The sequence below is a fragment of the Podarcis pityusensis genome (genome assembly GCF_964106645.2).
Source record: "Podarcis pityusensis genome assembly, chromosome: 12".
NCBI classification, from domain to species: domain Eukaryota; kingdom Metazoa; phylum Chordata; class Lepidosauria; order Squamata; family Lacertidae; genus Podarcis; species Podarcis pityusensis.
The window spans coordinates 49,401,232-49,413,703 of record NC_138037.1 but is presented as its reverse complement, the minus strand read 5'-3'; the positions used below and the strand labels follow the sequence as shown (position 1 = coordinate 49,413,703).

General features: G+C 43.0%; 1 protein-coding gene across 7 annotated transcripts in view; it reads left to right on the top strand.

Annotated features, from left to right (window-relative positions):
• The window catches only part of MYRIP (myosin VIIA and Rab interacting protein), a 144,889-nt gene that overhangs the window by 99,200 nt on the left and 33,217 nt on the right, over positions 1-12,472 (top strand). For all 7 annotated transcript variants that reach the window (XM_080975782.1, XM_080975786.1, XM_080975781.1 and 4 more), the window contains exons 5-8: positions 3,784-3,867; positions 4,658-4,755; positions 5,871-5,951; positions 8,427-8,579. In XM_080975782.1, the coding sequence (XP_080831908.1) occupies positions 3,784-3,867; positions 4,658-4,755; positions 5,871-5,951; positions 8,427-8,579 (416 nt within the window). The remainder of the gene's footprint in view (positions 1-3,783; positions 3,868-4,657; positions 4,756-5,870; positions 5,952-8,426; positions 8,580-12,472) is intronic.

The following is a 12,472-nucleotide window of genomic DNA, read 5'->3' as shown; positions in this document are numbered from 1 at the left end:
CTTAAAGGCTAACAGATTTATTGTAGCATAAATGTTCATGGGCACAAGTCCACTTTATCACATCTGTGCATACATGGGTATGGAGGGCAGGAATGCAAAGCATAAATCTGTGAGAATTCTGTGTAAAGCTTATGAATATTTATTTTGCTTTTCTTAACAGCAATAACTGGTGGCATTATCCTCATTTTCTTATGCTAGTTGCTACCTGTAGTGGGATTGTAAACTATTGTCTGCATTCAAGATTAAAGCAAATAGAATAAAAGTTATTGATTAGGTCTGATTTATAAATTTCAAACTGGTGTTTCCATTTGAAATTCCTCTGCTGGAGAATGACAACTTTCAGGTCAGCAATAGGGGTATTCCGGGAGACTGAAATGTTCTTCCGCTGCTGCAGTTTCTGATGTCAGATTTGTGTCCGTTTACAGGCAACGCTTAATTTGCGCTTGTTCGATGCATGCACAACTGTGCGTGCCGTGTTTGACACCGGAAAAGGGTGGGACGAGGCAGGGTGGGATGAGGCTTATGCCCACGATCACCCAGAACATAAATAGGGTGTGGGTGTGTTGCCTGTACTCACATGTGTAGAGACCAGCCTGCTCAGTCTATGCAGAAGAGCTTTGCTTGCAGATGAGAGCATGTATCACGTTGGAAGATGGGTGGAAACCTGGTATTGCAGCTGACTTTAGAACCTGTAATAGTGTTGCATGAGTGTATACAGGGACAGAAAGATGCATCTAGGCTTGTTGCAGGATCTAGCCCAGGGGTTGGGAACGTTTTTTGAGGCTGGGCCGGCCCACTCCCTGGCAGACCTCTCAGTGGGCTGGAGCATGCGCACCTGGGCATGCGCTGAAGCTATTTCCGGCGCTCTTCTGGGTCGGAAGAGCACCAGAAATAGTGTGTGTGCTGGAAATAGCATATATGCCGGAAGTCGGTCCCCGCAGTGAGAAAAAAAATGGCGCTGCGGGAAAAAAGAAGCACCGAATCCCCACGCCGATTCACGGATTCAGGAAGTCATGGGCTGGAACTGGCCCATGGGCCTTAGGTTGCCGACCTCTGATCTAGCCTCTGTGTTTATCTCTCTCTTATGTGTCCTGTTGCTGGTCACCAGCTGTTTTAAATTAGTGGGCTATCTCTAGGCAAAGGTCGGTTTGCTATCCAAGGCCTGTGGGAGAAAAGTGTTATTATCCAGGAAAATTGAAAATGCATTGGAGTGATTTTAGCTGTGAGCAGTATGGGACATGATATAGTATCCTGTCACTTTCTCTTCTGGATCTGTCTTGTAGTAAGTTATTACTGGCTCTTGATCTGTAATGTCTCATGTATATCAAGGCATGAATCTGTGTCCTAACAAAGCTGGGAGAAATGCAGTTGTATCATAAGACTTGGCAATAAACAATGGGCTTTGTGGTGTGTTCTGGGTGGAAGCTAGAATTGTGCAAATATGTGTCAGTGGTTTCTGGTCTAAGCAATGCTTATATATGTCCATTGTGTAGCTGCACAGTAGTGTCCAGAATATGAATGTGCAGAATGAACTAGTTGGGGTGGAAACTTATAGAAGCCTCCTTGCAATTCCTCAAGGATTTACTGCCCATGGGTGCTGATGATGAAGATGTCATCAGTGTGTTTCAGGAAGGGGAGAGGCATTTGACAGCAGAGTTAAGGAAGAAGTGTGCATAATGTGAAGACATGCAGGTGGTGCCCATGGCTGTGCCATTGCCCATAATTAGCACGTACAGAAAAATTGCTATCAATTCTTAAGGGTGCCTCTATTTTAGCTTTGTTCTAATCCAATTAAAATCCTTACATCTAATTTTTAACCGACAATTATTATTATTTTTTGCTTTTTGCAAGTACCATTCTTTATATGTTAGGTCATCTTAGCAAACTTCTGCTGGAACATTTTCCTCCTTTTGTATTAATTCCCATCAGGGAATGTCTTTACGGAGATGGAAAACATTATGTTGGTTAAAAAAAACAAAAAAGCATGGAAAGATCTCTGAGCCGAAGGTGGCAGAAACCTTGCAGTAAGAGGCTACTCATCATCTGTGCTTTCAGACTATAGACTGCCAGCATAATGCAGCCCAGAGGTACCCTTGCTTCCAAGCAACTCCAAGCAGCAGAGAACAGATAGAAATCAGTCTTCTATCCATCATATTTATTAGTACAATTACAACAAAAACAAGGACCTCAGTCTATTGTTTGTCTTTATATGAGCTTCCTCTGTAACCCAGGGGAAACCAATGGGGAGCCCTACAGAGGTTGTTGCAGTACAACTCCCATGATCCTTGATGGTCTGATCCCTGATCCAAAACATATAGAGGGGTACCATGTTGGCTACCCCTGATGTAACCCAATTGGCTGCAGGGGAATCTTACAGGATCCCAGAACTTATAATCGCCAGCATTCACGCCTGAAGCCTGGGCTGTTGGCAAGGAGAACACTAGCATGTCCAGAACCCCCTTTTGCTGCTTCCAAAGCACATTCCAGAATAAGCCTGAGCTGTCATTGCTGAGGAAGTTCTGGCCTCTGACCGCGCTGAACTGCGAAGTATCCTTTGTGTCTGGATAGAGCCCCTTCCAGGAAAGTGATGAACAGAAAAGGGGGACTCAAAGAGAAATAAAACATGAAAGTTTGAAATGATTTGGGGTGATGGATGAGTATCCCTCTTTGGTCAGAGTAATTCAGGAACATCTAAATTGTACCAGCCTTCCTGTGTCATGCCCAGTCTCCCCCTACCACCACCCCATCACCTCCCCAAAACTTCCTTTCAGTATCCTGCTCACAAATCACTCTGAAAAATCCATGTGGATTTCAATCTCTGTGCTGCAGTACCTCCATGGTACTTGTATATTAATAAACTATGGTTATTTCTCTCTCTTGAGTCTGCTGGCTGCCTAACCACTCCTGACTCAAGCCACTGCCTGCAACAGCAGTTTAGGTAGGGAGCTGCAGTTTGGGAAGAAGGGCTTGCAGGGGAAGAGCTACCTTCTCGTCCCAGGAACCAAGCCAATGCTGAGAGAGAAGGAGGAAGGGAATGACAAATGAGCCAAGAGCTGAGCAAGGCTGCCTCTTAGCTGCTTAGCATACTCTCCTCCTCTCCCATCAGGCACGATGGAAACGTTGCTACTAATTCTATTATAATGTCCGTGGCAGAAAACTGGCTTATTAACCATACTGATAAAACATCATTTTACCCCTCAGGGTTTGTGAGAGCTTATATCGGCTTCAGAGAAACAACTCTTCTCTTTTTCCATCACTGGCAACTGATGTTTGTCTCTTTCCACTGTGACTGTGAGATAGTCCTCTTGTTCCATTTGATACAGAAGCAGGATTAATTTTCCTTTTCTTATATGAAATGATGCCCTTTGGAATCCGTGATCTATTTCAAGTCCAAAATGTCACATTCAAAGCAAGTCCTCTGCACTGGCATTCTGTGTGCAATCTCTGCTTATTGTTAACTTCATAGTTCTCTCTCTTACTCCAGCAGCCATTGTCTGAATCCAGGGATTAGCCAGGTGTGATAATTTTTTCTCCTCTGGAAAGAAATATTTTTGAAAAACGAAGCACAATAACTTCTTTTTAAAAAGGATTTATTTTTCAGCCACATGTCTTTTGTGTTAAGGATATTTCACTTCCCCCTCCCCCGTTTGCTTGTTTTTGTAATGGTGGTGCATTTAGAAATAACGGCCACATTCTAGAGGGAACCCTTTTCTTCTGAAGTTATATATGGCATTAGTGAATGGCAGTGACAGTGACGATGACAATGATGTTCTTTTTGAGTAGAAGCAGGAAGCTTCTGTGAGGGAACGATAGAAAATGAAGGAAGCATTTGTGGCAGTGACTCTACTTTCTACAGACAGACAGAAGGTAATTACGTTCAAAAGTGCATGTGTTTTACTATAACTAAATTGTTGCAAATTGAGTTACTGGATGAAATGACCTGGACCATAGATGGATCTCCTCCATATGATAATAGTGCTGAAAGATGAAAAAACTCCACACATCCTGTCTATTGTGCATTCACCCTGATATGCTTTCAGAGTATTTATACATCTTCACACCAATCATTTGTTCATTCCCCACTTTTCACCCCGCACCTTTCCCCATCACTTTCCTAACTTTGTGTATCTTTAAGTATACTTCTTGCACTAGGGCAGGTGTGGGGAACCTCTGGCCCTCCAGCTGTTGCTGATCTGCAGCTCGCATCAGTCCCAGCAAACATCACCAATGGCCAGGGATGATGGGAGTTTTAGCTCAACAACAGTGTCCTACTGGCATATTTGTGGTATTCTATCCTCATATCTGTCTGTCATGTCTGTAACAGGGGTTTTGCCATACCCAACAGCCCTGCAGCTGGAGTAGTTCAGCCGTGGGATTGCTCTTGTAATATATCATATGTAAAGTATTTATTTGCCTTCCTTTGTAATCAATTGGAGTTATTTGCCCTGCAAGCAAATTCTGCTTCCTACCTGAAACACAGTGCAGTCTTAATTGCACAGACTGAGAATTTTTGGAAGGGAAATGGTGAATGGATGTATTTTTCCTAGAAAGAGAGGGGTTCTGGAAAACAGGCATTTCTCGCTGCCGCCCTGCTCCACTTCACTGCTCTCCTCCGTTCCATAAATGCTAAACATGCTTTAATGCATTCTTTGCTTAGGACACAGCATGATGGACACCCTTGCTGTGGCCTTGCGTGTTGCAGAAGAAGCAATAGAAGAAGCTATTTCTAAGGCAGAGATGTACGGAGACAGCTTGGTAAGAATATTGTAATTACATTCATTATTTTGATAATGATATTTCCACCCTCTTCCCCCCCCCCAAAAAAGATAGCTCCTGCTTAATTAGCAGGAGCAGTGTAGTCAGAGAAGACTCTGATCTTCACCATCATAGGATATTTTATTGCATTATTTAAAAGCTCTGCAGTGTAGTTATATCCTCATTATTGCACCAAGAAGGGGACACAAGTAGCATTGTGGTCTAAACCACTGAGCCTCTGGGACTTGCCAATTCGAAGGTTGGTGTTTCGAATCCGCAATGGGGTGAGCTGTTGCTCTGTCCCAGCTTCTGCCAATGTAGCAGTTTGAAAGCACACCAGTGCAAGTAGATAAATAGGTACTCTGGCACTTGTTGTGGTCCTCTATGTGCCAGAAGCAGTTTAGTCATTCTGGTCACATGATCTGGAAAGCTGTCTGTGGACAAACGCCGGCTCCCTCAACCTGAAAAGTGGGATGAGTGACGCACCCCATAGTCGCCTTTGACTGGATTTATCCGTCCAGGGGCCCTTTACCTTTACCTTTTGTTGTACCAAGAATGATGATAATAACTTACTTTTAAGTCTACCCCCAACCCACCCCCCAAGCAACAGATCACCATCTACTGACAACTCTCCCAGCCAACACACCTCTTCAAATGCCACCATAGGCAGCTTGGGTTGGCAAGCCCTGGGCTTGGCATGCCCTAGGCTTGCTTGAGTTTAGGAGATGGCAAAGGTGCTGGAGACTTTCCGCTGGCAACATTTCCTATTGCTTGTTTGGAGGGTTTGTGACTGGTTTGCCAAGTGATAACATAATCTTTGATCAAACCAAAGGCTGATCTAGTCTGTCGTCACCTTTCCTGCGACACCTAGCCAGATACGTTTGGGAAGTCCAGAGTATGAAAGCAGTCAGTCCACTCCCTGTAACCTTTCCAGAGGCTAATAAAATTAGTCCTCCTAAGTTCTAACCACACAGAAATTAATGAAAGGAGCAAAGTAGAAGGGCCATGGTATTTCTGAGCTTTGTGAACAGCTGTCAGTTTTTTTCTTTATTGGCATTCTGTGCATTTTTAGAGTTGCTTTATTCAATACTTACCCGTGCATGCCTTTTGTGCAGGACAAACAGAACGAAGCTTGTTACTTACGGGACCATAAGGAGGAGCTGATAGAAGAGCTTGCTACCACCATTGTCCAGAAGGTATGACTCAAGACTTCGCTACTAGGTGATTTGACTACTAGGAATGATAACGTATAGAAACTTTTGAACAGTTATCGGTATGTTTGTAGAATTTTCTAGCTGTCATGCCAGCATTTATTTTTTTAAAAATGTAATCCTAGGCATGGAAGGTGTAAGTTTTCATCAGGGCAACAATGCATGGGGAAGTGAGTTTTGACACTTGCCTCTCCAGCCATGATCCCAACAAAAAAGCACCCCACCTGTCTAAAGTTAGCTTAGGGGGGCTCCCATTGGCCCTAACTCTAGCTTTGTGGCAACTTTCATTAGGATCACAGCTTCAGAAAGAATGGTTAAGCCACACTCCCCACACGCTGGTGTCTCAGTGAAAATTGCCCCCACCCAACAGGTTGGATTACATTTCTAAAAACCCCTAACATGGCTCCTAGCCATGCAATTAATGTAACTCATAATTTGATCCACAGTGGCAGAATACTTGGGACAAGTCTGACTGAACACAGGCTGGAGCCTACTTGAAGACCTACTCTGTGGCAGTGCGGGCAGCAAAAAAATAAAAATAAAAATCCAACATTTTTCTCTGCCTCCATTGCATCAGCAAGCAGTCATCCAGCAGAGCTGTTTTGAGTGGTCAGGGATCTTTTATACTCTGGAGGAGAAATTTGACTACTCAACAGCCCTCTCTGAACAATTTGCTCAGCACTTTGCTGACAAAATCACTCGGATCCGTTCTGACTTGGATGCAATACTTGACACTGGTCAAGTGGGTGTAACTTTGGCCCCTGCTTGTCCAATGATAATGGATGGGTCCCCCCCAATTTGCATAGCCCAAGGGTGTGGACCAGATCCCTGGAATTATGAGAGCTACCAAAGGCGTGCTAGATCTTTGTCCTTCCTGGCTCATTAAAAAGGCCAGTGGGGGACTGGCTGAGTGGGTTAAGGGGTGGTCCATGCCTCCTTACAGCAAGGTAAGGTTCCAGCAAGCCATGTGGTGGTTCTAGGGGTTGTTTTCCCTGTCGTAAGCCTGACTACTTAAAGCTGCAGTAGTCAGAATAAATAGAATTCTGTTGCAACTCCATAGCTCTCTCTCCTCTAATGGAAATCCCCTTTACATAGTAAACTAAGTGTAAAGAATAGCTTTTGCTCAGAACTTTACAAAACTCAGAAGGAGGGGGTATGTTGTGTTATTTGTTGGGCAAACAAGGGTTTTCCCCACCTCACCCCATTATTCTGCCCAATGGTATGGTGGTGGTGCTTGTGGGTTGTTTTTTTGCATGAGTTGGTGTATCTATTTGATTACTTTCACTCCCGTGTTCTGATAGTAAAAAACCTATTTCCCTCTCTTGTCGTTTACACTGGGGACAACCAGTTTATTTTCGTACTGCAGGATCCCACCGTTCACTAGAACGTATTATTAGTTCAGAGTGTATTTTGCTGTGTTTCCCTAACCTCTTCATGGGCTGTTTGGTTCTATATATGAAATCAGTGCTGCATTGCAGTAAGGGCTTATAGCTGTGTAGATCAACATGCACTTGGATTTAGTAAGGCAGTATAAATGAAACCCAGTGAGAAATGTATCACTCAGCAGAGGGATAAGCCTCTTCGTTGCATGTGAAAACAAGTCTTCTCTTAACAAGAGAAGGCATGGGGAAAATACCAGTTTCTTAAACTGCTTCTTCATTCTCTTTCCCCAGGTAAAATGTAATATGCCATAGAGCACCATGATCTCTATTAAACTGAAGTGCTTAGGTCTGCTAAATTAGGGCCAGAGAAAAGCACTGAACATGCTGTACTAATAGCACTCCCTTATTTATATCATTCATATAACTTCAGTACCTTTAATACATCTTTGAAATGCCTCTACTAGATCTGTTTTAGTGGCTAAGGGCTTGTCCATACTTCTGCTTGTCCCTCTGCTTTCCCCCAGGGAAATCCCTCTCTTTCCTGCTGAATTGGAGCAAACGTTAATTGGGTTTCCCATGGATTGATGTTTGCTCCAATTCAGCAGTAAAGAGCAGGTTTTCCTGGGGAAAGCGGTTGGGCAAACGGAACCCAGACTTTCTAGGCATTGGACAAGTATGGGCAAGCCCTAAGACTGCACAGACATTGCACATAACGAGCACCTAATGTCTTAGCCCACTTCCTAAGTTTTGCTAATTTTCTATATGCACTGTGAGGTTAATTTCTAGAAGGATAAGATTTTTCAATGCAAATAGAAGTACTCGTGTGTGTGTCTGTGTGTACACACACCTTGTTGTTATGATTCACTCTTGGGCTTTTTATAAGTACAGTGAATTCAGATAACAGAACTGCACACAACCTGCCCAAACATCAACCTTTCGGGAGCTAGAGGAAAAGAAGAAGCCATGTTAAGGCTTCTGTCTCACATCTTGATGACTCAGTCCCAAGTCAGCTTGATATGGCTCCCGTGGCAATGCTCTGCACTGAACCCTTCTTTGTTTCCTTTTTGACGTGCTGCAGATCATAAGGAAGCAGAAAACCAAACGTGAACAGGTGGAAGCTGGTTTCGAATGGCCGCAGTCCAGGAGTAGCAGCGGCCTCACATCTGCTACTGTCTCAGATCAGAGCATGCTGACTTTCCCGGGGAGTCGCAGGGGCTCGTACACATTATGGGTGAGCTACCAGATCTGACCCATCACACTTTCTTCAGCTGCTTGAAAACTGATACATAGGAACAAGGAAGGTACATGGATGCTGGGATGTCAAGTAATATAACTATAGGAAGCTGGCATCAGAACTTAAGAGCTGTTTCGTACAAAGGGTAGCGAACTGGGTCCTGATTTTGCTCATAAACCAAGAGTCAAACCACTGGAAACAACAGAATTGGACAGGAGTACTTAATGGCAAGGAAAGTCGGGCAGCATTGGAAGCCTTTGTGTTCGTAGCTGAGGATATAGATTTTTCCTGGCATCAAGCCTCAATTTGGCTTTGAGAACAGTGAGGCTTAGTGTAAAGCACTTCCATTTTGCGAGCTGATGTGTTGTTGCAGTCCCTTTTCTCAGAACTTAAGGTGTCAGTTCAACATTCAATTTAAAATGCTGGCTTTTAAAATTGCTTCTTTGCTGTCTTTCCCCAGGTAAATTTAACAGCCACTTATATATCATGTTATATTTAAGACTGTTCCCACATCCCCTGGGTTCTTTTCTCAGCATAAAGCCTTTATAGCCTGCTAGACTGTTGCAGAAAATCTGACAAACAGCAGTAAAGTGTGATGTGATGCAGGATTGGCAAGGGAAAAGCAAAATAAAAGGAAGTCTTTTGTGGTGTATTTTACGTTGACAAAAAAATAATAATAATGACTGAATACTTTCATGGTTCCTCATGTTTATTTATAAATGACAAAATGTATAACCCATGTTTCCTTCTCCAAACTGAGATTGCAGTTGACCCTTTCTTCAGCAGAGCACAAGTTTGTCTTATAAACTGGTTATACCACAGCAATGCCTCAGAACATTTCAGTAACATTATTATCACTGGCAGATAATTATATAGACTCCGTTGAACATAGCAGGACCAAAGTACAGCTGTTCTGATAACTTCTGCCTCTTTCAGCCATTCATGGCAGGGAGGGGTGAAAAGCAATCTTTCCGCAGAACAGGGAGACTGGTGGAAGAATTTTGGTAAAATGTTCAGAGGGTGGCTCAGAGGGCACTGAAGGCTTATCTTAAGAATAAATGTTAGGGGTGTGGATGTTCTTTCTTTTCACTTTTTATAAAACTAGCATAGGAACATGAAAAGTGCTCTGCTGGCCCAAAGTCCATCTAGTCCAGTATCTTGTTCTCACAGTGTCTAAGCAAGTGCTCGTGGGAAGCCCACAAACAGCATAGGGGTACGACAAAAGTCTCCCCACTTCTGATTTCCAGCAAAAGATCCTAAGCATTTGCTTTTTCTCATGTAAATGGGACTTACTTCCACATAGTTCTACAGAACTTTGTTCCATGCGTGTGAATTTGCACATTCAGTGGCGACTGTTTATTCCTTCTGTCTAGAACCCTCTTGTTAAGTAGCCCATGGTATAAATGTTATGTGGGATAGCTCAGTTGGTTGGACATCTGGATCTCAGGGTTGAGGGTTCGAGCCCCATGTTGGGCAAAACGATCCCTGCATTGCAGGGGGTTGGACTAGATGACCCCCGTAGTCCCTGCCAGCTGTACAATTCCATAAGGAGAAAAATTAAAAGACCCAGTGTAATATAGTGGTAAAGTGTCAGACTAGGACCTGAGAAATCAGGGTTTAAATCCCTACTCAGTTATGAAGTTCACTGGGTGACCTGGGCCTGTCGGTGCCTCTCAGCATATCCTACCTTACAGCGCTGTTGTAGAGATTAAATTAAAAGTGAGAGAATGATGTATACCACCCTGAGCCCCTCCCCTTTTCCCTTTTTTGCTCCACTGCTTTCCTCAGGAAAACTTGCTTTTTAACTCTGAATCGGAACAAATGGCAATTTGGATTTCCTGTGGATTGCTGTTTGCTCCGATTCAGCAGTATAGAACAGGTTTTCACAGGGAAAGTGTTGTGTGGGGTGAGGGAAAGTATGCATCTGTGTCTAGGAATGCGGCACAAAAGGAAGTCTGGATGAGCCCTTAAACCAGGCTTTCCCAAACTTGGGTCTCCAGCTGTTTTTGGACTACAGTTCCCATCATCCCTGACCACTGGTCCTGCTAACTAGGGATGATGGGAGTTGTAGTCCAAAAACAGCTGGAGACCCAAGTTTGAAAAACACTGCCTTAGATGCAACAGCTAATGGAAAGCCAGAAGGTTGTGAAATGGCCGGAACATGGCAGAGAAAAATCAGTGATCTGCAGGGAAAGCCTTGATCTTCATAGGCCAAAAGAAGAAACAAGGCATGTTGTCAGTTTCTCCTACTCAAGCTTCAGTGTGTATTTACTTATTTCCGTGAAACAGCATGTTATCGCCACTCATTGTCAGAGATCTTAAAACTTTTAAGGCTTAATTAAAAATTTGTGATAACTGGAGCCTGCTGTACTGAAGTATTTAGCAAGGTATTTTTAGTTTGGTGCATTTGTGCCGTTGTTCACATTAAAGCATTTTTTATTTTTTATTTTTTAAAAAGGAAGCCTATAGGCTTTTTCTGTCAAAGAAGCAGGGAATATCCTCTGATTAGCTGTGATGGGTGCTGTTCTGAGTGCAACACATCAGGAAGGAGCAAGACTGGAAAGTGAAGGACTTTTAAAAGCACAGCAAGTGAGGAAACAAAAGCAAACCTAGTATTGTTAACAAGGGAAGTGCTGATTTGAAGGATGTGCCGAGCTGGTGTGTGATATCTACCGTATTTTTTGCTCTATAAGACTCACTTTTTCCCTCCTAAAAAGTAAGGGGAAATGTGTGTGCGTCTTATGGAGCGAATGCAGGCTGCGCAGCTATCCCAGAAGCCAGAACAGCAAGAGGGATCACTGCTTTCACTGCGCAGTGATCCCTCTTGTTGTTCTGGATTCTGAGATTCAGAATATTTTTTTTCTTGTTTTCCTCCTCCAAAAACTAGGTGCGTCTTGGGGTCTGGTGCGTCTTGTAGAGCGAAAAATACGGTAGTTTCACTGGAGCAATAGGTCAAGTTTTGGCCTGCTTATAAAGGTGGTACTCCAGTGAACACCTGGTGACAACTACTTTCTGTGAATATGGTATACTGTTATGACTGAGATCAAGTGATCTTAACATCTGTCTTGCCAACCGTGGAACATCCAATTTTTCTGGATTCACCAGTTCAGTCATTATTCCAAATTTTAATTGCCCCATTTACCACTGCAAAATAATTTCAATAACACAGTTCCTCGGTGTTTTGCAAAGCATAACTAATCATCATTAAGAAGCACTTAGCAGTCTTCTGTTGAGAGAGGTTATGTACATAGGTATAAAATGTTGCACACTATTCGCACTGAGAAGTCGTTCCTCTTCAAAACGCTCTGCCAATTAAAGCGTCAAATGTGCTGTTCAGAAACGGAAAACTCCTCAATAAGCCTGCATTTAATTCTGCCCTTGCATCACAATCCACAAATGAGTTCAGCCGAACTACTTGGTTGTAAGCTGATTAATGTCAACAGAGAAGTAGGCTTAAACATCAGCTTAGTTTAATTGCAGGGTGCTCAGATACATTATAGTACATGGGTTTATTGGGGGGCAGGATTTAAAATTAAGCAAATAAGCATTTTCAGATTTGAGTTGTAATACCATATGCATGAGATAATATTATTCAGAAGAACACCTGTCCACCTGCATTTAAAAGCAGAGGCCAGACCTCAAGCAGAAGCTTGTCCATAAACAATGTATTTGTTCCACACATTTATTTTCAATTGGAAACATACCATTAGATTTTTTTCATGAATAATTTTTAGCTTACAAATAAGTACATGCTGAGTTCATTACCAGAACTTTATTAGCATTTGATGTTCAAGCTATATTCATTAGCTGTGACTTCACACATAGGCTCCAGTGCTTCTAACCCTGACATCGCACACTTACTTAGCATGAAAAATTCTGTTGAGTAATAG